Source organism: Stigmatopora argus, chromosome 1 (genome assembly GCF_051989625.1).
Source record: "Stigmatopora argus isolate UIUO_Sarg chromosome 1, RoL_Sarg_1.0, whole genome shotgun sequence".
Lineage (NCBI taxonomy): Eukaryota > Metazoa > Chordata > Actinopteri > Syngnathiformes > Syngnathidae > Stigmatopora > Stigmatopora argus.
Window position 1 is genome coordinate 30,341,274 of NC_135387.1, and position 24,761 is coordinate 30,366,034.

The 24,761-nt window shown below is 36.1% G+C and overlaps 2 protein-coding genes across 3 annotated transcripts; both read left to right on the plus strand.

Moving 5' to 3' along the window:
• Window positions 1-614: 614 nt before the first annotated feature.
• On the plus strand, window positions 615-8,794 carry sarnp (SAP domain containing ribonucleoprotein). The gene is made up of 11 exons (XM_077592063.1): window positions 615-784; window positions 1,935-2,034; window positions 3,051-3,094; window positions 3,166-3,236; window positions 3,825-3,876; window positions 3,965-4,038; window positions 5,576-5,613; window positions 5,704-5,729; window positions 5,800-5,868; window positions 6,857-6,943; window positions 8,634-8,794. The coding sequence occupies exons 1-11, from the start codon at window positions 752-754 to the stop codon at window positions 8,673-8,675; spliced, it is 636 nt and encodes a 211-aa protein (XP_077448189.1). The 5' UTR covers window positions 615-751; the 3' UTR covers window positions 8,676-8,794.
• A 1,237-nt stretch (window positions 8,795-10,031) lies between these two features.
• Window positions 10,032-24,424, plus strand: ccnt1 (cyclin T1). Of its 2 annotated transcripts, none has more exons than XM_077616200.1 (9): window positions 10,032-10,244; window positions 11,636-11,717; window positions 13,222-13,350; window positions 13,604-13,664; window positions 15,176-15,238; window positions 15,347-15,392; window positions 17,031-17,194; window positions 18,505-18,575; window positions 20,001-24,424. In XM_077616200.1, exons 1-9 carry the CDS (start codon window positions 10,072-10,074, stop codon window positions 21,147-21,149), a joined length of 1,938 nt encoding a protein of 645 aa, XP_077472326.1. In that variant the 5' UTR covers window positions 10,032-10,071; the 3' UTR covers window positions 21,150-24,424. The 2 variants fall into 2 exon arrangements, with proteins under 2 accessions (XP_077472326.1, XP_077472317.1); XM_077616191.1 differs by having other exon boundaries at window positions 15,176-15,237; window positions 15,340-15,392.
• Window positions 24,425-24,761: the final 337 nt, after the last annotated feature.

A 24,761-nucleotide genomic window follows, 5' to 3' on the forward strand; every position in this document is an offset into this window, starting at 1 on the left:
CATTTTTTTAAGGTTAGTGTATTTTTATGTAGGTGTGTGTTGCAATTTTTATTTTTTGACATTTATTTCTTGGCTGTTTTGTGTGTTTGGGGGACTTATTTTTTTGTGGTAGTCAGGTTTTTGGAGCTCTTATTTTGCATTGATTTTAGGGATTTTTTGGATCACTTCCTGTAGAGGTGGGAGGCTAATTACGTCACTTCCTGTGGATAAAAAGGTCATCTTCCCTTTATTGGAAATAAAGGTGCCCATTGGGAATAAATGGAAGTGTTTTATCCGTTAAACTTTACTTTTTTTTGCAAATAAATGATTTATGTCTTGATTTCCCGAAATTGTATAATTAATAAATGCGGTTTTGCTAAAAGATGCGTGATGAAAATTAAATGTTTAATCTTGAATGAGCACAAAATGGCGTTTTTGCCTCCAGCGCAAACATTTGGACGTAATTAAAAAATATATTATATGTATTTTTCAAATTGGACGCCGAAAAAAAGACTATCAAGCAACTACACCCCACGCAACTAGGGGCACTCTTACGCCATTTCCAAATGTTCCAAGTTGAAAGAGCGAGAATACTACGGCGAAAAAAAAAACGACTATCAAGCAACTACACCCCGCGCCACTGGGGGAGCTCTTACACCAATAAGCAGTGTGCCAAGCGGCAACAATCAAATACATATCCCAGAGCGCCACGACAAAACGCCGACGAAGAAGAAGCGCGCGTCGGATTGGAGGAAGCAGTCGGTCAACAAAGATGGCTGAAGTGATTGAGCTCCACAAACTCAAGGTTTGTAACGCCAACGAATCTTTAAATTGTGCTTCTAACCTCTTACGCATATCACGTTTTAACTCTTTTCGAAAATTAGTTCGCTTCCTTGTCCAATAGCAGACGAGCGAAATGTAAAACGCGGTCGAAACAATGAAATCGGCCGACCGGCTAATGCTAGCTGTTAGCTGTAGGCTAGCTTGCGTTCACGGTTGTCCCGTCTCCCCGCGCCCATGCTGAACCGGCTAATGCGCCTGTAAAATGGACTTTAAGATACCGCTTGAGTCGTAGTTGTCGCGGGGAACGTATTTTTGGCGTCCCGTGACGTGTTTTTAGATAGAAAAGTTAGCCAACTTTTCATTTGTCGGTTTAAACCTGGGTGCCCCGACACACGGTACGCGGGCTAGCTTAACAGAGCTAGGTTTTCTTGCACTTCTTGGGTGTAGCACTAGATGGAGCTCGCCATTTAGACAGTACAAATTCAATACCGCATGGGTCGTAATTTGATATGTTGAAATTTATGTAAGGAACTGCTGAACTTATTTTTGCCGTTGGCCACGTTGAAATTCGGGTTTTATAGCATTATGTTAACAATTTTTATTTTTCCCTTTGACCATCTTAATAGCAAAAGGTTTTCTTTATTATTATTTTTAATAAGAAGTTGATACCACATATTTGTCATTGTCTTTTCCCTTAAAAGGAAAAATTGTAGTCTTCCCTCGATTTTCGCAAATTCAATTTTTTTCAGCTATTAAAGTTCATAAAAAAATAGCACTCAGCATTGAAAAAAAGGTAGTTATTATAGGGTTGACCCAACTTTGCGATTTTTCGATTATCGCAGCCATGTCTTGTCTGCATTAACCACAATATTCGAGGGATTACTGTAAATATTTTGTTTTTTTTATCCGATAAAATACAATGGGAAAAGAGTAAGCATATTTTTAAATTTAAATAAATAAATGTAAAAGAATATTTTGGGATACAAAGTTAAATATTCGTTTTTTTAATTACAGTAATCCCTCGATTTTAGCGTCTTAACTTTTTTTCACTATTTTCCGCTATTATTATTATTTTTTAAGTTCAGAAAAAATGTGAAAATCTAAATCGTTTGTCGGATGTCTGTCACTTGCGTTGACTCTGCGACCGTCCGTCCGTCTCTGTCGGATTTCAGCTGGCCGAACTGAGGCAGGAGTGCGAGGCCCGAGGACTGGAGACCAAAGGGAACAAGGGCGATCTAATCGCGCGTCTGCAGGCCTACTTGGACGAACACGGTAAGATCCGCCCTAAACGTCACCTTTGACCTTATATAGTCGTACCTCTACTTCCGAAATTAATTGGTTCCAAGACTTTTTTCGTAACTTGAAAATTTGGTAAGTGGAAGTGTACTTTATATGTAAATTCTCTCATTCCTTCCACGGTCCTCACACAACTACCAACTAAATCCTTTAAAATGGGTCAAAGTGTCCCAATTTTATATGAAAAATGTGAGGAAACACACAAAAGAGAGAAAATGATAAGGAAATGATTTATTAATGTCTTAAAATAAATAAAGCAAATGAAAATGTGCCCTGCACGTCCGTTATAGATAAACATAATACACGTGAATGGCCGCCAGCTGACGACAAGAGCTGGTTCTACCAGGGCCAAAAGCCATCCACTTTGTAGTACATTTTCAATTTTTATTTTGTGCCCTGTGTCTTCGTTTCTATATTTTTTTCGTATCTTGAAAATTTTGTAAGTAAAGGTTTACTTTATATGTAAATTCTCTAATTTGTTCCACGGTCCTCACACAACGATCAACTTTAAAATGGGTCAAAGTGTCCCAATTTTGTGTTAAAGATGCGAGGAAACACATAAAAATGAGAGAAAATGATAAGGAAATGATTTATTAATTTCTTAAAATTAAAATATGCATATATAAATATCTCCCTCTGTGGCCGTTTTAGATGTAATATCCGTGTTTGTCCACCAGATGGCGGCAGGAGCCCAATCTAGCAGGGCCGAAAGCTGTCTACTTTGTAGTACATTTTAGACTTTTACGTGTGCCGTGTGTGAAAATATGTGCCACGTTGCATTTGTAGCTTTTAATCGCGTAATAAGGGGAATTCAAAATAAAATAATGGATAAGGATAATGGATAATGCATTTACTTTTTGGGGGATTTTGAAACTTGGATCTTTTTCGTATCTCGAGTCCCTCATTTGCATATAAAAAAAAATTGTAACCTGAAACGTTCGTACCTAGAGGCATTTGTAAGTAGAGGTATGACTGTATCTCCTTCTCCGCAGAGGATGACGTGGATGTGGATGACGTTCTGGCTGACGACGCCGTGGTAACGTGGCCCCTCGGCGCCGCTCCGCCCTCCCGCCCAAGTCGACGCGACCTTCTCCGTTTGCGTTGCAGGAGTTTGTCAAAGGCGAGGTCGTAGACAACGGCAAAGACGTCAAAGAGTTGGAATCTCCTGTCGTCGAGCTGTACGTGGACACGGTTTTCCTTGTCGTGAAATGCGCATTTTTAGTTCAAAAATTATTTTGTAAAATCTAAAAATATATTTAAAAAAAATCTAAAATAAACATTGTTTTAGATCAATAAAACATGAATATTCAGGGCTTTTAATCCATTTATTAAAAAAAATCTAAATATTATATCTAAAATGGTCCGGCCCACATGAAATCAAGTTGACGTTAAAGCGGCCCGCGAACCAACCCGAGTCCGACACCCCTGCTTTAAGATGATTGGCCAAGAGCCTCAGAGACAAGAGTTGACGTATGCTAATTGCTATTGAGGCACGAACTAAATGGCTAAATGCATTCTTTCTGAGTGAAACTACACATTCACCTCTAGAGCCAGCCATTGTTGATGTCTTGGAATTTTTTGGGTAGAAAATCTTGGCGTGGGGGAGGAGCTTTATCTTGGAACATTTAAAAAAAAAAAAAATTTTAGATTAGATCTTTATTTCATCCCGTATTTGGGAAATTTCCTTGTTTGCAGTAGCAAGACAGACACAGAAGACATTGTAGACCTAGGTAAAAAAAAAATATTTTTTTTGTGCGTCCTTTTAGGCCACCCGAGAAGAAGCTGATCAAAATCTCCCCGCCAGCAACGGCCACCGAAGTACGACGCGGACTCCATCATTTTTTTATACAGGTTTATTCATTTTTTTAGTGCGCATTTATCGACAACTATCCACTGTGCCACGCAGCGACTACAGAAACGCGCCGAACGTTTCAACATGCCGGCGTCGGCCGAAGACAAGAAGAACCAACGCGCCGCCAGGTGAGTTTATTCCCTCATTGCCGCCATTTTCTTTGTTTAATATTGAATATTTTTCATATTGTGAGATTTAAAGCTTCGCCCTAAAGTGCACATGTGAATAAGTAGTCATAAAAAAGGATGTATATACAATAAAAATGAAGTGAGGTAAAAAAAATAGGGAGTAAAGTGGTTAGCAGCACATGCTAGCGGTAGCTACAGTGTTTTGAATGCTTTTATTGTCATTATACAAGTACAGTCATACCTCTACTTACGAATGCCTCTAGGTACGAAAATTTCAGGGTACAAATAATATATTTAATATGCAAATGAGTGACTGGAGATACGAAAAAGATCCAAGTGACGAAATCCCCCAAAAAGTCAATGCATTTCCTTATACGTTATTTTATCTTGAATTCCCCTTATTAAGCGATTAAAAACTACAAATACAACGTGGCACTTATTTTCACGCACACACCCATAGGGCACGCGTAAAAGTCTGAAATGTACTACAAAGTGGACGGCTTTCGCCCTGGTAGAACGGGCTCTCGTTGCCATCTGGCGGGCAAACACGGGTATTACATCTATAACGGTCGCAGAGGGGGATATTTCAGCAGTACAGGTCATATTTTCATAGGCTTTATTTATGTTAAGATATTAATAATTCATTTTCTTATAATTTTCTCTCATTTTTGTGTGTTTGCTCACATCTTTCATACAAAATTGGGACATTTTGACCCATTTTAAAGGGTTTAATTGGTAGTTGTGCTAGGACCGTGGAACCAATGAAAGAATTTACATATAAAGTACACCTCTACTTACAAAAATTTCAAGTTACGAAAAAACGTCTTGGAACCAATTAATTTTCTAGGTAGAAGTATGACTGTATTCTGGTTTTTATGATAAATATTATTTAATTATATTAGAATTTTTAATGACCTATTTTAAATGATTTAGTTGCTAGTTATGTGAGGACCGTGGAACCAATGAGAGAATTTACATATAAAGTACACCTCTACTTACAAAAAAGTCTTGGAACCAATTAATTTCCTAAGTAGAGGTATGACTGTATTCTGGTTTGTATGATAGAATTATTATTTTATTATATTAGAATTTTTAAGGATTTAGTTAGTAGGTATGTGAGGACCGTGGAACCAATGAGAGAATTTACATATAAAGTACACCTCTACTTGCAAAATTTTCAAGTTACGAAAATAGTCTTGGAACCAAATATTTTCCTAAGTAGAGGTATGACTGTATTCTGGTTTTTATGATAAATATTATTTTATTATATTAGAATTTTTAATGATCAATTTTAAAGGATTTAGTTGGTAGTTGTGTGAGGACCGTGGAACCAATGTAAGAATTTACATATAAAGTACACCTACTTACGAAATTTTCAAGTTACGAAAAAACGTCTTGGAACCAATTAATTTCGTAAGTAGAGGTACGACCATTGTGAGGATTGGAACCAATTTGTTTGTGTTTTTTTTTTTTTTTTTGTAATTCCCTTTTGTCTTAAAGTAACAGGACATTTTTCTGGCTTGTTTGTATTTTTTAGGTTCGGGTTGCCTCTCGGTGTTTCCAGTCCAGCCACAGGTGTGTTTTTGTTTGGCAACCGTTTGGTGGAAACGCCGCTATCGGCATGGTCGAACGTAATCTTATTTTCTCGTTTCTTATCCCACGCAGGCGCCGCCGTGGCCGGCAACGCTCCGGTAAGCGCGATCCTCGCCGCCTGATCTTCTTTACACCATGCTAACGTCGCTACGTTCGCATGTGGCGCAGGTTAGCGCGGATCAGCTGAAGAAACGGGCGGAGAGATTCGGCATGAACGTGTCGTCGCTTTCACAAAAGGTGACCGCCATTTTCTTATTTCAGATTTTCCTGACTACAAGTCGCACTTTTTTTATGGTCTGCGGTATTACCGTATTTTCTCGCATATAATGCATATGAATGAATATTCCGTTTTTTTATAGATCTAAAACAATGTATGTTTTAGCTTTTTTTATATATATTTTTAGATTTTACAAAATGATTTTTGAAATAAAAACACAGAAAAAATGGATTAAAAAATGATAATTATTGATTTAAAACAAGGGAAAATCAGGAAATTTAATATACATCATATTTAGATTTTTTTAAAATAAACGGATTAAAAGAACTGGATTAAAAGCCCTGAATATTCCGTTTTTTATAGATCTAAAACAATGTTTATTTTAGCTTTTTTATATATTTTTAGATTTGACAAATTGATTTTTGAGCTAAAAACACAGAAAAAATGGATAAAAAAATGACAATGATTGATTTAAAAGGGGGAAATCAGGACATTTAATATACATATATACTCTTCATTTTAATTTGATTCTAAAACAGAAATCATTTACTTTTCCGGGCCACACAAAATGATGCGGCGGGCCAGATTTGGCCCCCTGGCCGCCACTTTGACACGTGGTCTAGATCTATGAAAAAACCTGAAAATTTAGGGTTTTTAAAACCAGTTCTTTTATTCCGATTTTAAAAAATATTATATCTAAAATGGTCCGGCCCACATGAAATCGAGTTGAGGTTAATGCGGCCCGCAAACCAACCCGAGTTTGACACCCTTGCCCTATTATAACTATGAATATGGAGGTGAAAAGTGGGAATCGGGGGGCGGCTTATACGAGGGAAATTGTCAAATTCAACCATTTTTAAGGCCATTTTAAACGTGCAGCTTATACGCGGAGGCGGCTAATATGCGAGAAAACACGGTGAGTGTTACAAGATAGTGTACCCGGCTTTTGTTGTGGTATGCATTCAACAAATTGGCCTCAAACGCCGCTTGTTTTTCCCCGTTTTCCAGATGGAAGCCGACGAAAAGCTGATGAAGAGGAAGGAAAGATTCGGCATCCAGACGGGCGGCACGGTGACTGGTTCGGCGGACAGCGAGGTACATTATTGCACCACTTTGAGTCATTTTACGGGATTAAATTAGGGCCTCGTTTATCACGGTTGATCGGTTCGAAGACTTGCCGCAATAGGCAAATAACCGCAATATTAATTTACCGTATTTTCACGACTACATGGCGCATCGCAATTAAAGGCGCAGTGTCAGTAACGAGTGATATTTCTGTATTTGACACACACAAGACGCATTGCATTTAAAGGCGCACCCACTAGATCAGGGGTGTCAAACTCATTTGGCATCGTGGGCCACATACGGCCCAGGGAGATGTCAAGTGGGCCGGACCATTAAAATTATACCATGCTCTGCTATAAATAACCAAAATATCATGTCTTTCCTTTGTTTTGGTGTAAAGAAGCACAAGAAGATTAGGAAAATATTGAAATTTAATAAACTATCCTTTTACAAAACATTTCACGAAACACCTCATATTTCCTTAGACAAATGTGCAATTGACTTTTATCATTGACAAATATGCATTGCAACTGATCCCACTGATTGTACAAAGGCACAAAACTAATTGGTACTGAAAAATATAGTAATGCACTTTAAGATTAAATGAGACTTTTAAAGAAAGGAATTTTTAAACCACTTACACATACGCATATAAAATCTAAATGTAATCCCTGTGTGGACCTTACAAACTAAGGAGAGTGATTTTAAATGTGTAATGAAGAAAGTGTCTGTCTCAGTGATGCGCCTTGTCTTCTACTCTGATGGAAAGAGTGCGCCCCTTAGCGGATAATCCATGAATTGCAGCGAATTAAAAATATTAATTCCATGTCTTTTATGCATTTTTTCCACTTTCAAATTATCCTGCGGGCCTGATCGAACCTCCTTGGGGGCCGGTTCCGGGCCACGGGCCGTATGTTTGACACCCCCGCACTAGATGATGCTGCGCTAAACAGAATGTCAACAAAACAGTCAGCCAAACTTTATTAATAGATTACAAATCAGCTTTCTGACAACTCCATTCACTCCCACATGAATAAACAAGTTTTTTTAATTTTCTCCGAGGTTAAAGTATTAGTATTTTCGTGACACAGCAATAGCATAATAACTCGTGTTGAACAGGTGGGCATCTCACCAAAGTCGTCATTATTCATCCATATATTATATATATATATATATATATATATATATATATATATATATATATATATATATATATACATATATATATGTGTGTATATATGTGTGTATATATGTATACGTGTATACGTGTATACGTGTATACGTGTATACGTGTATACGTGTATACGTGTATACGTGTATACGTGTATACGTGTATACGTGTATACGTGTATACGTGTATACGTGTATACGTGTATACGTGTATACGTGTATACGTGTATACGTGTATACGTGTATACGTGTATACGTGTATACGTGTATACGTGTATACGTGTATACGTGTATACGTGTATACGTGTATACGTGTATACGTGTATATATGTATATATATATATGTAGTCTATCTACGGGGAAAATGGATGTGTACCCTATCCACTGATTTATTTTATGGTGATAACAATTTTAGTATTGGTCCATATATAAGGCGCACTGGATTATAAGGCGCCCTGTCTATTTTGGAGGAAATTTAAGACTTTTAAGTGCGCCTTATAGTCGTGAAAATACGGTAAATATATTAACTTATTTATTTCCTCTTTTGCAGGCCAAAAAAATGAAGCGTGCTGCACGATTTGGAAAAGTGTAAAATGTCTCTTGTTTTTTTGTTTTTGTTTTTAAATCATTTTCAGTCTCCAGAATTCAAAGTGATGGCAACAGTAACCTTGGTTTTCAAATAAATTTACAAAATGTCAAGTTTTAGGGCAAGAGTGTGGAATTTTTCATGTTAACTGCTTACAGTTGTTTAATTAAATTAAGTATAATAATTTAAGTACATTTATATTTTTTTGCCATCTCGTGGAAGCATGTTCATTTTTGTGTTATCTTCTTACATTAGTTTAATTAAGTTAAGGTATTGTTTAATTAAGGTAAGTTATTGTTTAATTAAATTAAGTTAAGTTATTGTTTAATTAAATTAAGTTAAGTTATTGTTTAATTAAATTAAGTTAAGTTATTGTTTAATTAAATTAAGTTAAGTTATTGTTTAATTAAATTAAGTTAAGTTATTGTTTAATTAAATTAAGTTAAGTTATTGTTTAATTAAATGAAGTTAAGTTATTTTTTAATTAAATGAAGTTAAGTTATTGTTTAATTAAGTTAAGTTATTGTTTAATTAAATTAAGTTAAGTTATTGTTTAATTAAATTAAGTTAAGTTATTTTTTAATTAAATGAAGTTAAGTTATTGTTTAATTAAATGAAGTTAAGTTATTGTTTAATTAAATTAAGTACATTTAATTCACCATTTGGTTCTAATAAATAATTATTTAATCACAAAAATAATCCAATGTGATAAATTGAGCTCTATTGATTGTGATTTTCTTAGCATTAGCTAAACCACTTATTGGTTAACATGTCGGCCTTACAGGTCTGGGGTCGAGGGTTCGATTCCAGGTTGGTCGCCAGTTTCAAGTTTTCCCCGGGGATTGCGTGGGTTTTCTCCGGGTGCTCCTCCCACATCCCAAAAACATTCATGCTAAGCTAGCTGGATAAACACTTAAAATTCCCTCTAGCCATGATTGGTTGTCTTTGATCTCCTGGCATGTGTTGGCTGGGATAGACTCCAGCACCCCCTGCGAACCTTGTGAGGATAATAATAATAATAACGAATGAATAAATTTATATATATATATATATAATAAAAATATATATATATATATATATATATATTGAAAAAAATACATATAAAAATAAAAAAATAATATATTATATATATATATATATATATATATATATATATATATATATATTGAAAAATATACGTATAAAAATAAAAAAATAATATATTATATATATATATTTATATATTTTTTAAATGGCATCAATGCAGTATTGGTATCGATCTATAACGTACAGCGAATTATCTGTCGCAAAAAAAACAAAAAAATTGGCGGTAAACACAAGAAAGCACCTACCACCCCCCTCGAAGTCATGACGTAACTTCCTGTGACGCACCGCAATTTTAAACTGGCCTCCCTCGTCAGTGATGGCGGCTTCCCTTCGTTGTCTCCCCGCAAGCTGCAACAACAAATGGTACTACAGCCGGCAAGAAATCGACAACAACCCTTCCCGGAGAGCCGGACTCGACCCGGACAAGGAGCTCTCGTACAGACAACAAGCGGCTAACCTGCTACAGGACATGGGACAACGGCTCAATGTGTATCCTTTTGTCGTTCGGTGGCTAGCCGAGCTTCTCCGCTAGCCGACCGCAATGGCCGCTTCTTTCTCGTCGTGTCTTTTCATGGAAACTAACGGGAATTAACTGTTAACGTTTTCTTTTTGTGACGCACTTTTTAAAAAACATTTTTAACGTTTTAGCTGTCTAAATGCGCCGAAGAACAAGCTAGCAATCGACGAAGGCTTCGGGCCTTGTTAGCTAGCATGTTGTCGGCTAGCGCAGAGAACGCTACTCTTTTTTTGGAAAGTGTTACAAAATCGGATTTCACTGGAGGCACGTCGAGTCAATATTTTAATGGGTTTATCTTTGCAGTGTTTTGATTTTGCACTGGTTTCTAGCTAGCTTTAGTTTTTATGAGATTAGAAACGGAATGCGATATCGTTGGAAATGCTACATCGAGTTGTTGAGGTTTTTTAATAACAAGTTGTTTTTTTAACGATTCTTTTGGTTATTTTTCAAATCGTGCATAGTTTGTCCTTTAGTTTCATTTAATGAACTGAAGAATTTCTTTCTGAACTCGAAAATGCTATTTTTGGTGGAATTTTGTGTAGATGCATGGAGTGTTTCTCCCATGGGTGGATTTTTTTGGTCACTTCCGACTTATTTTGAAGCGTTTCCGGGTCACGTTCTTGTTGATATGTTGACTTGACGTGAACGTTTATTCACCCAGTCAAAGTCAAATCGGATTGAACGTCTCGTACCGTCATTGGCAGCCAGTGATTGGCCTATAAAAACCAGAACTAAAATCCTGTCGTCGTTTTTTGATTGTTTTTTTTTTAGTTATTTTTTTTGGTTACTGGTTGCCTTTTCTGGTTTGGTGTTATTTTCATATTTTTAACAGTTTTTAGCTGTAGCTTGGAATTTTGTTAGCTTTTCTGTCATAGTTTTTGTCGTTGTTGCTTATTGCGTTGTTTTTGTGATGCATTTTACCAGAACTATAATCCTGTCGTGTTTTTGTTTGTTTGTTTTTTTAGTGATTTTTTCTCTGGTTACTGGTTGCCTTTTCTGGTTTGGTGTTTTTTTCATTTTTTGAATGGTATTGCTTTTTTTAGCTGTAGTTTGGAATTTTGTTTGCTTTTCTGTCATTGTTTTTGTTGTTGTTGCTTTTGGCGTTGTTTTTGGGGTGCATTTCATGTTCGCTACTAAAATTGGGTCATTAATTATTGGAAAGGAAATTCACGGGGCTTTTTTGGTTAAATTTTGGTAGAACCGTTATTTTTTTCAATATTTTTTGTCCATTATCATATAAATCCTATCGAAAGTAACCCATCCCTATTGAGACGTTGGCTATTTGCGATAACGTTTCTACTTTCAAACATTGATTTTTTTTGTGAGGAATGTTTTGGTGTTGCCCCTAACGATCGTTTCTCAGATCCCAGCTGACAATTAACACCGCCATCGTGTACATGCATCGCTTCTACATGGTCCAGTCCTTCACCAGATTCCACAGAAATGTAAGTACAGTTTTGTAAGTAGAGCAGTACTTTATATGTAAATTCTCTCATTCCTTCCACGGTCCTCGCACAACTACCAACTAAAAAATTGGTCAACAAGTCCCAATTTTGTAAGAAAGATGTTAGAAACACACATTTTTATGAGAGAAAATGATCACAAAATTATTTATCTATGTCACTAAATGAAAAAACAAGTACAGTGGTACCTCGACGTACGAGTGCCCCGACATACGAGCAATTTGAGATAAGAGTAAAATTTTCGGGCAAGTATTTATCTTGAGATGTGAGACAAATTTTGATATACGAGCAGACAGCGGACGCGATTGGCTGCTCATAAAAACATCATGGCCACTGTCTTTCCCGTCGCAACTCCCTTGTGTAATGTCTCTACGACCACTGGGCGGAGCCTTGCATTTTTTCAGTGTTTTTTTTCCCCGTTAGTCAGTGCAGAATGGCGGAGCTTGTTCGCTAATACGACAGGAGTAGATACTAAGTGGTCTTGCGTTATTCTATTGTGAGGACATTTGTGTGCGTCATTTTGGGAATATTTTGAAGGGAAGACAAAAGCAAACAACCCTCGATTGGTTGCATCTGAAAGTCAGGGTGGAGGCGGGGCCAATAGAGCCAAGAAAGGTATCAACATTTAAAGCAAAATTAGAATTAAGTTTAGTGTTAGGTTAGATTAAACTTATTTTTGAGTGTGTTTGCATTGTAATCAAGTTCATTTCAATTTGTTTATGTTATGTTACGAGCGCGTTGCCGTGCAAAATGTCTCTAATTTTAGTACTATTAAACACATTTTAGTAGTATTAAACCACTAGGTATTTCTTACTTTGTTAATAGATGGCGAATTAGAACAAATCAAAATGTTTTTCCAATCCGATATCCTGTTTTGGGTGTTTTTTCAGATAGGTATAAAAATTTCAAACAAAATTAGAATGAAGTTTAGTGTAAGGTTCGATTCAACTTATTTTTGAGTGCGTCTGCATCGTCATTTCAGTTCATTTAAAAAAAATTATGTTATGTTACGAGCGCGTTGCCATGCAAAAAGTCTCCTTCCCTCCCCTCTGCAAAATCCGTCTAATTTTATTTTCAGTATTTTTTTTAATTTCAGTGGTATTAAACCACTAGTTATTTGTTAATAGATGGCAAATTAGAACAAATCAAAATGTTTTTCCAATCCGATATCCTGTTTTGGGTGTTTTTTCAGAGGGTTGAAACAAATTAATTTGTTTTTAGTTCATTTCTATGGGAAACGTTCGTTTGAGTTACGAGTAAATCGACATACGAGCTCAGTCCCGGAACGCATTAAGCTCTTATCTTGAGGTACCACTGTATTTGTGCCACCACGACCCCAAAAATGTGAACATTCTCTTTACTAAATCAGATTTTTGACGTTGATCCGCTCCGTCAAAACTGTCCAGAACTGGCTGTCATCGTCTTGCAACTCATTAGATTATTATTATAATTTTTTTAATGAATATTTTTGTTTATTTCACGCCAGGTGATTTCCCCCGCGGCCCTTTTCCTGGCCGCCAAAGTGGAGGAGCAGCCCCGAAAACTGGAGCACGTCATCAAAGTGGCTCACGCCTGTCTGAATCCGCAGGAGCCCTCGCCGGACATACGCAGCGACGTAAGTCCAAGAAAAACCCGGGCGACCTATCCGTCCATCCCGAATCCCGAGTGACCCGTCTTAGTTTTTCGAGCCGCGGTCGGGCGCCTTTTTGAGAACGCGGCGTCGTAGAACGCCTCCGAAAAGATTGGCGATAATGCATGAGCGGCTGCCACCTTTTATTTATTTACTTTTATTTATTAATTTAATATTTTGGGATGTTGGATGGGTGGAGGCCTCGCGGTGAGTAATGTGCCTGTCCTCTCAACCTCAGGCCTACCTGCAACAAGCCCAAGACCTGGTCATTCTTGAGAGCATAATACTCCAGACCTTGGGTAAGTTGGGAAGGAAATGCGTGGTGGGCGGGGTTTGGTGGGATTGGGTGTGGCTACCTTTGGGTTTTCCCTCCCTCCCCTCCTCATTCTCTAGAAAGAACGTTTTTCCCCACTAGGGGTGCCCTGATAGCATACCGTATTTTCTCACATATAAGCCGTATTTGTAAAAAAAAAAAAAAAAGAAAAAAAAAAGATGCCTGAATCAAGGGCCTGGTTTATACAGTAATCTCTCGAATTTTGCAGTTAATGTGGACCAGGACGTGATAATAAATAAATAAATGCAAAGTAGGGTCACCACTATTAAAAAAAGATATTAAAAAAAACATTTATTTTGTTCAGTGCTGAGTCCTCGTAGCAAGAGTGGCTTCATTTTATTAGATTAAGATTTAGGAATAGATTTACATTAAGATTTAGGATTAGATTTTGGATTATGATTTGGATTAGATATGGATCAGGATTAGATTAGATTAAGATTATATATAGATTTCGATTAAAATTAGATTATGATTTCAATTAAAATTAGATTATGATTTCGATTAAAATTAGATTATGATTTCGATTAAAATTATATTTAGATTAAGATTAGATTGAGATTTGATTTAGATTAAAATTATATTTAGATTAAAATTAGATTAGGATTGGATTAGATTTAGATTAAAATTATATTTAGATTAAGATTAGATTTAGTTTATATTAGGATTGGATTAGATTTAGATTAGGATTGGAGTAAGATTGGATTTAGATTAGATTTAGATTTTGATTAAAATTATATTTAGATTAAGATTCGATTTAGATTCGATTTAGTATAGATTTAGATTAGGATTGGATTAGATTTAGATTAGGATTGGATTTAGATTAGATTTAGATTTTTCATTTCAAAAGGAAACAAAATATTTTTTTAATGTTCAACATTAAAGTGGAAAACAAAATGTTTATTTTTAGATTTTACAAAATGCTTTTTGAACAAAAAAATTGATGAAAAAAAATGAAATTATTGATTTCAAAAGGGGAAAATCAGGAAATATAATATACATCTAGAATCTTCATTTGAATTTGATCTTTAAACAGAAAGTGGCCACTCGTCATTTACTTTCTAGGGCCTCACAGGATAATGCGTAATGAACCACATTTGGCCCCCCAACCGCCATTTTGACACCTTTATTTTAGCCGTATCCCCCCGGTCATTGGACACCAGACTCAACCTCAGCCCTACAGAAGGTCCCCCAACCTTGTGTGGGCTTCCCTTGTGTGGTTCCACTTTTAACTAGTTCTACATTGTCTTTTCCTGTGTCTGTACTTGCCACAAACCGAATTTCCCGAATACGGGATGAATAAAGGTTCATCTAATCTAATTTTCTCCGGGTACCCGATCCCATCTGTCTGTAGAAAACCTTCCCTCGCAAAAACAACGAAAAATTGAGCGAACACGTGACCTTTTATGGCCTGGTTTCGGGTCGCGTCTTTACCGGGACATCACCGTCCAATAGTTTTTCTTCTTTTTGTCCTCGCAGCGTTCGAAATTACCATCGATCACCCCCACACGCACGTGGTCAAGTGCACCCAGCTGGTCCGAGGTGAGTATCCAAATACATGTAACGTCGTTTAAAAATTTGTTTTAAAAAATTCCCATCCCTACCGTCTCAGATTTTAAGTATGCTTGTTTTTTCCCCTCGTTGTTTCAGCAAGCAAGGACTTGGCCCAAACGTCATACTTCATGGCCACCAATAGGTAAGCCCAACTCAACTTATTTTGCGCATTATGAGCCAGAAAATAGGAAACAAAAGGGAAAAATCTTTATATACCGTATTTTCACGACTATAAGGCGCACTTAAAAGTCTTAAATTTTCTCCAAAATATAATCCAGTGTGCTTTATATATGGAAAAAAAATTCAAATGTGTCATTCATTGAGGTTGCGCCTTATAATGCGGTGCGCCTTATAGTCGTGAAAATACGGTAAGTTGCATTTTGGGGGGTGTTTTTTGGGATAAAATTCCAAATAAAGAACAGATGTCATCTTGAAAGGCATTTAAAATTAAAAAAAAAAAAAAAATAGAGGCAACAACGGGCTGAATGCAATTTATTGACGATTTTTTTAATAAATTACATGCAATTGAATGCCTTTATTGTCATTATACAACTACAATAAAATTGAAAGCATCACCATGTTAACTCCCCTTATTAATGATTGCAGTTCCTCTTATTAATTGATAATAAACCATACAAATGCAACATGGTATATTTTTACTCACATAGGGCGCATTTAAAAGTCTCAAATTTTCTCCAAAGTGGACGGTGTCCAATCAGTATGTACTAAATTCACGATTCTGTAGATGTCGCTGTATGACTGTCTGGGTACATTGCTTGCTGACGCGCTATATTTATACAGTCATAGCTCTACTTATGAAATTAATTGGTTCCTATACTTTTTTCGTAACTTGAAAATTTTGTAAGTAGAGGTGTACTTTCTATGTAAATTCCGTAATTCGTTCCAACGTCCTCAAAAAACTACCAACTCAACCCTATAAAAAAACTATCTACTTACAAAATTATATGGTTCCAAAACTTTATTCGTCACTTGAAAATTTCGTAAGTAGAGGTGTACTTTATATGTAAATTCTGTAATTGGTTCCACCGTCATCACAACTACCAACTAAACCCTTTAAAATGGGTCTAAGTGTCCCAATTTTGTTTGAAAAATGTGAGAAACACATAAATTAGAGAAAATGATAAGGAAATGATTTATTAATGTCTTAAAATAAAAAAAGCTTATGAAAATGTGAACCTGCGCCACTGAAATATCTCCCTCCGCGGCCGTTATAGATGTAACACCCGTGTTTGTCCACCAGATGACGGGAATATCCCGTTCTAACAGGGCTGAAAGCGTCCACTTTGTAGTACATTTTAGACTTTTACGTGTGCCCTGTGTGTGTGTGAAAATATTGCATTTTTATGGTTTTTAATGGCTTAATAAGGGGAATTGCAATCATTAATAAGGGGATCATTTAGCGGGTATGTAAGAGGGAATCTTGAAATATGGATAGTGGTTGTTGTGAGACCGCCAGTAGAGGGTAATGGGGGAGAATCAATGCATTTGCAACAATATTTTCAAAATAAAATTACGGCTAAGGAAATGCATTTACTTTTTGGGGGATTTTGGATCTTTTTTGTATCTCCAGTCACTCATTTGCATATAAAAAAAATCTGTAACCTTAAAATTTTGTATCTAGAGGGATTTGTAAGTAAAAGTATGGCTTAAACAACAATTGCTTTGAAGTTAATGTACTCAATGTTTTTTTTCTTCTTTTTTTCTTTTCGCCCTCCCGCTGCAATTGTCCTCCTCGCCTGGGGTGGCCGCCACCGAGCAGTCTGCACCTGACCACCTTCTGCCTGCAATACAGCCCGCCGGTGGTGGCCTGCGTGTGCATCCACCTGGCCTGCAAGTGGTCCAAGTGGGAGATTCCCGTCTCGACGGACGGCAAACACTGGTGGGAGTACGTGGACCCCACCGTCACCCTCAAGCTGCTGGACGGTACGCACGCAAAAAAAATGCTACGTTAAAACCGTGGTTTTCGAGTTATCGGTAGAAAAAGTAAAAAAAAAAAAACTACGTGACCCTTTGCATGCAAGTTTCACTTTTAGGAGTTTGGAATCTTGAATTTTGGGGTCATTCCCTGATAGAGATCGGCCATTTTGGCTCTATTGGGATCAATACCGCTTATTACAGTAATCCCTCGATTAGCGTGAATTCACTATTTTGCCATTTTTTTCTGCTATTAATTTAAATATATATAAAATAAATTAAAATATATATATAAATAATTTTTAAATAAAATATATATAAAAAAATAAAAAAATATATAAATATACTTTTTTGAAAATATATATAAATATTTTTTATTAAATATATATACTTTTTAGAAAATATATATAAATAATTTATAAAAAAAAAATATAAATTAAAATATATATATAAATATTTTTTTTAAAATATATCAATAATTTAAAAAAATATATATATAATTTTTACAATATATATATAAATATTTGAAAAAAATATATATAAATATTTTTTTAAATATATATATAATTTAAAAAATATATATAAATAATTCAAAAAAAATATATATATATATATATATAAATATTTTAAAAAAACATTGCATTTTTAAAAAAATATTTTAATTAATTTTTAAATACATTTTTATTTTATTTTTTTATTATCGCAGCCATGTTTGGTCTACATTAACCGTGATATTCGAGAGATTACTGTACCGTATTTTCTCGCATATACGCTGTATTTGTAACTAAAAAAAATCATGACTTTATTGGGGTACGGCTTATATGCGCACAAATTCTAAGAAACTGCAAGTTGACAAAGACCAAAGGCCATAGCGCAAGACAATGCGGCCATTTATTTCAAAATAGAGAAAAGATAAACAGTTAAAATGCTAAACAAAAATTATTTTTATGTCTATGGATGAAATCCAAGAGAAAAATAAAGGGTATCTTGCATAAAAGATGAAAAAACTCCCTTGTACCGCCATCTTACTTAGGGATGACAAACGTTACGGACACACTTCCTGGTTGTACTGCTCACCTGACTTCCTTTTTTAATTCATCCACGTGCGACAATTTTGATTTGAAGATTTTCCCTTCAGAGTAAAAGTGACCAAAATTTGTACCCCCTATTAAAACCATGAATATGGAGGTGAAAATTGGGAATCAGGGGGAGGCTTATACGAGGGAAATTGTCAAATTCAACCATTTTGAGGCCATTTTAAAGCGCATTTGCTTAAGGCGCTGGTAAACGCAGCTTAACAGTGTCTTCGCTTCCTTCAGAGCTCACGCACGAGTTCCTGCAGATTCTGGAAAAAACGCCCAGCCGATTGAAACGGATTCGCAACTGGAAGGTAGGTCACCTGGTGTTTCTCGCCCCAGGACCGCAGTGCCTCGGTTGTCCACTGTGAAGTGATTTGTTTCAAATCTGAATCAAAAAAAAAATTCTCTAAAAAAATACAGCAATGCCTTGAGATACGAGCTTAATGCGTTCAAGGACCGAGCTCGTATGTCAAATTACTCGTATGTCAAATCAAAATTTCCTCATATAAATTAAAGATTTTAAATTTGTTCTCGTGTTTCAGGGCAAAAATCTGATTGGAATTTTTCTCGTATATTACATTTCTGCAAAAATGTGCTCAGAATTTTCCTCGTGTCTTAAATTTCTGCCCAAAAAATAATTTCAATTATTTTAAATTTCCGGAAAAGCATTGCTCAATTCTCCTCTCATCTTAAATTTCTTTAGAAATCTGCTCAGAATTTTCCTCGTATCTTAAATTTATGCAAAAAAAATCTTGGAACTTTCCTTATCTTAAATTTCTGCCCAAAAATGCTCAGAATTTTCATCATATCTTAAATTTATGCAAAAATATTGCTCGAATTTTCCTCGTATCTTAACTTTCTGCAAAAAAAATGCTCAAAATTTTCCTCATATCTTAAATTTCTACAAAAAATGCTCAGAATTTTCCTCATATGTTAAATTTCTGCAAAAAATGCTCAGAATTTTCCTCTTATCTTAAATTTCTCCCAAAAATTTGCCTGGAATTTTCCTCTTATCTTAAATTTCTACAAAAAATGCTCAGAATTTTCGTCATCGTAAATTTCTGCAAAAACATTCTTGGAATTTTCCCCCTTATCTTAAAATTCTCCAAAAAATACTCAGAATTTTCCTCATCTTAAATCTCTGCAAAAAATGCTCAGAATTTTCCTCATCTTAAATTTCTGCAAAAAAAATGCTAAATTTTCCTCATCTTAAATTTCTACCAAATTTTGGGGGGAATTTTCCTCGCGCCTTAAATTTCTGCCAAAATTTGCTCGGAATTTTCCTCGTATCTTAACTTTCTGCAAAAAAATGCTCAAAATTTTCCTCCTATCTTAAATTTCTACAAAAATACTCAGAATTTTCCTCATATCTTAAATTTCTGCAAAAAATGCTCTGAATTTTCCTCGTATCTTAAATTTCTGCAAAAACATTCTTGGAATTTTCCCCCTTATCTTAAATTTCTGCAAAAAAAATACTCAGAATTTTTCTCATCTTAAATCTCTGCAAAAAAATGCTCAGAATTTTCCTCATCTTAAATTCCTGCCAAAAAATGCTCAGAATTTTCCTCATAGGTTACGAAAGCCAAATTTGTCTCGTATCTCAAGGCAAAAATTTTCTTGGAATTTTCCTCGTATCTCAAATTCCTCGTACGTCGGGACTCTCGCACGTCAAGGCATTACTGTCGCTTCTTTTCCCGTCCAATGCCGTTGAGCCTGATTATAGTTTGCCTCCTCAGGCGGGAGGCCAGACCCCAAAGGCCAAACCCAAGGTCCAGGAAGAAGGCGACCAGAGGGACACCATGATGAGCATGATCTCCATGGCCTCATCAGAGAGCACGGTAGCCGGCCTGATGAGCCTCTCGGCGCCGTCGTCCTCCTCCGCCGAAAAACTCCGCGGCGCCGCCTGGAGCGGCAGGGGCCCGGCCGACCCCGCCGCCCCGCCTCCGTCGTCCAACCACGAGGTCCACACCCCCGCCAAGGTCTCCCTCAGCGAGTACCGGGCCAAGAACGCCGACGTCCTCGCCGCTCAGAAGAGAAAACTAGAAAACATGGAGGCCAGCGTCAAGAGGGACTACGCCAACGCCGCCCAGGTGCTCATCGGCCAACAGCAGAGGAAGGACAAGCCGGCGTCGCACCAGCAACAGCAACAACACCAACAACCAACCGCTTCCTCCTCTGACTCCTCCCCCATTATTTTGAAAATCCCACTCGAGAAGGAACGCCACGACCGATCTTTAAAAATGAGGTTCCCGCTTGGCGCCGGTGGGCGGGGTCAGGAACAGGACATCAAAGTGCGCATCCGCGTCCCGGACAAGCAGCGAGGCGGCTCGGGGGAGGACGGAAAGGGGCGGGACAAGCACAGGGGGGAGCGGTCTAACCATCACCACCATCATCACCACCCCACGCCGTCCTCCGCCTCCCTTTCCTCGCACAAACACTCATCAAGCGGCAAAAAAGCGCCCGGCGGGGGCGCCGGCTCCTCCTCCCGCAAGAGGACACACCCCCAGGACGCCCAACCCTGGACCCACCCGCCCACCAAAACAGCCAAGTCCTCCCGGAACCCCTACCAGCTCCCGGCCCCGCCCTCTTCGTCCGACATCCTCACCGCCCTGGGCCCCGCCTCCCACCCGGCGGGGGCGGGGTACCCGCACGCCAAGGGCGACAAGACGGACACCAACGGACACGGCGCCCAGTCGGACGAGTACCAGGACACGTTTGAAATGTTGAACTCGCTGTTGAGCGCGCAGGGGGTGCAACCCTCGCAGCCGTCCGTCTTTGACTACCGCTCCCAGTTCGGGGACTACAAGTACTCCAGGGGGGGCAACGCTAGACCCCCGCCCCTGCCCTCAGACCCGCCGCCCCCGCTCCCACCGTTACCCAAATGAGTGGATGTCGGCCATTTTGGATTTTTTTTTGGGGGGCGAGGGGCATTTTTTTTTATATCCCAGTGACTATTGAGAGGTGTTTTCTTTTGGTCGTTTTCCAGCCTAAAATGGAAGAGGAAATTAACTTGATATTATCGACACGCAACTAAAGTTGTTGGTTTTTAAAGATTTTTAGACAAAAAATGACGACGGAGTTTTAGGGACTAACAAAGAGGGAAATGTTTAAAAGAAGGGAGAAGGAAAGTATAGTTATGCCTTGAGATACGAGCTTTATTCGTTCCGGGACTGAGCTCGTATGTCAAGGCACTCAACTTTTCCCATTGAAATGAACTATAAATACAAATTAATTCGTTCCCACCCTCTGAAAAACCACCAAAACAGGATTTTTAAATTTCAAAACAGGTTTTTATTGGTTCTAATTCACCGCCTACTCTCAATATAACAAATAACTATGTAGTAGTTATGATGTTTAATACTAAAATGAGACATTATCCAGTACAACGCGGTGAAAGAAAGACTTGACGTAACATAAGCTTTAAATGGAATTTAAATGAACTTAGATTCCTATACACACACTTTTAAAAAGTTTTAATCTTGCGTTACACTAAATTTAAACCTTCTTGTGGCATAACCAAGGCAAAGAAGTTCACGTATCCCTCTTTGTTTGGTTTTAATGTGAAATTAAATTACGTCACACCTTTTTGGTACTACGTTAAATTTTATTTATTTTTGTAACATTACATTTTTTTTTACCCGTGTTGCGCAACATTGCAATTTTTTTTCGTACATTTTTTCTCATCGTGCAAAATTAACGCAATATTTTTCTCATATTACAAGTTAGATTTCATAATATGCAAAGTTATGTAAAATGACAAATTTTTTTGTAACACTAAAAAATTGTCATTTTTTGTTAAATTACGTAAAATTATGTCGTATCACAATTCATTTCGTCACGGTCAAATTTTTATCGTAATATGCCTTTTAATCTCGTCATGAGTTGTTTTCCACGGAAAATTACTAATTTCATTATCATTAATTTAATTCTCAAATATTACAACTTTTCCAACTTTTTTTTTCATAGTTTTACAACTTTTTAAGTCTCAAAATATTCCATCTATTTTTTTTAATCCCTTTTTTTGTTCGCCCCTAAAATTCCGTCGTTCAAAAAATAAAAACCAGCCCTGTTTATGACTTATTTATTGACATTTTTAATTTTTTTTTCAACCTCTTGAAAATGTACAGACGTCACAAAACAGCCCGAAAAAAACCCACAAAAAAATCCACTCGGTGTTCTGTATGTATTCAGAGATTGTAAAAATGTTGTTAAAAAACAGTACATGAAATATTTTTACATTTTGTTAAAAAAAAAAGAAAATAGAAAAAAAAAATGTAAATTATCGTTTTTTTTTTCTTCAAAAAATGGTTTTAAGTGTTGCAGTCATTGTTTTAAATGGTTGTGAAAATACGTTTCATTTTTCCAAGCTCAAAAGTTTCTACCAATTCAATCCACTTTTATCGATAAAGTCCTTCTAAATGTTCTCTTTCCATATTTTGATCGCATATCAAGTTATTAATTCACCAAGTAAAGTCGTCCGTTTTACATTTCGTCATTTTAATGTCGTTTTTATACGATTAAGTCAAGTCGATCGTTTTTAAGTGGATGTCTTGTACATTTGACTTAAACCCCATCGAGGAACAACTTGTTTAATTAAGAGAGGATATTCAATCCACTACATGTTCAAATTTTGCGCAAATTTTGCACTCCAAAACGTTTTTTTTTTTAAACAATATTTTTTTTACATTCTGTATTCCATTGACTTAAACCCCATTGAGAATCAATTTGTTGAATTAAGAGAGGATATTCAATCCACTACATTTGAGAATTTTGCTCAAATTTTGCGCTAATTTTGCGGTGCAATTTTTTTTGTTTTTTTAATTCTGTGTTCTATTGATTTAAACCCCATCGAGAATCAACTTGAGAGAGGATATTCAATCCACTACATTTTCAAATTTTGCACATATTTTTTTGTGCAAATTTTGCAGTGCAAAAATGTTTTTTTAATACTGTATTCTATTAAACCCCATCGAGAATCAACTTGTTTAATTAATAGAGGATATTCAATTCACTACATTTAAAAATTTTGTGCAAATTTTGCACACATTTTGTGCAAATTTAGCACCAATTTTGCAGTGCAAAAATGTTTTTTTTTAATACTATATTCTATTAAACCCCATTGAGAATCAACTTGTTTAATTAATAGAGGATTTTCAATCCACTACATCTTCAAATTTTGCACAAATTTTTCACTACAAAAACAATTTTAAAAAAATCTGTATTCTTTTGACTTAAACCCCATCAAGAATCAACTTGTTTAATTAAGAGAGGATATTCAATCTACTACATTTTAAAATTTTGTGCAAATTTTGCACTGCAAAAAAATGTTTTTTAATGTATTCTATTGACTTAAACCCCATCAAGAATCAACTCGTTTAATTAAGAGGATATACAATCCACTACATTTTATTTTTTTTGCATATTTTGCACTGCAAAAAAATGTTTTTTTAATTCTGTATTCTACTGACTTAAACCCCATCGAGAATCACCTTGTTTAATTAAGAGAGGATATTCAATCCACTACATTTAAAAAATTTGCGCAAATTTTGCACTGCAAAAACAAGTTGTTTTTCTTCAAATTCTGTGTTCTATTGACTTAAACCCCATCGAGAATCATCTTTTTTAATTAGGAGAGGATATTCAATACACTACATTTTAAAAATTTGCGCAAATTTTGCACTGCAAAAACAAGTTGTGTTTTTTCAACAAAAAAAAACAGATTTTTATTGACTTAAACCCCATCGAGAATCAACTTAAGATGATATTCAATCCACTACATTTTAAAATTTTGCGCACATTTTGCGCTCCAAAAAACACGTTTTTTTAACGTTCTGTATTCTAGTTTTTGTTTGCTTGGTGAATTGGTAGAGACATTATTTAAAATAAAATAGTGACAGGAAAGAGTAAAAACCGTTTTTTTTAACGTTTCCATGCAAGTGGAAATTGATTTAAGCATAACAAGGTTATCAAAAAATTAACCCTTCAAAACGGGAATGCAAAATGACCTTTCCTTTATTTTTAAAGAGTTTTATATTGGACGCAGGACTGGGAGAGTCGGCATGCTGGTTGGGATTTTCTTCCTCCGGGTGACCTGTTTGTTCTATGTGAATATTTCTTTTTACATCAACTTATTTTTTCCACATTAAAGTCAAATGCTTGAGAAGGCTTGGAAGTGTCTTTTGACAATTTTATATGTAATTTTCTTGCATATAAGCCATATTTGTCGCTAAAAAAATGATGACTGAATCGAGGGTGCGGCTTATATGAGCATAAATGACACTTTTCGACAAAACGCAAAATAATGTGGCCGATATGGTCATTTATTTCAAAATAGAGAAAAGATAAACAGATAAGACGCTTATGAAAATTAATTTTGACGTCTATGAATAAAATAAAATAAAAAAAAAAACGTGAAAAAACTTGTACTGCTCACATTACTTCATTTTTAAATTTGTCCATTTGCGATGATTAAGATTTTTCCCTTCAAAGTAAAAGTA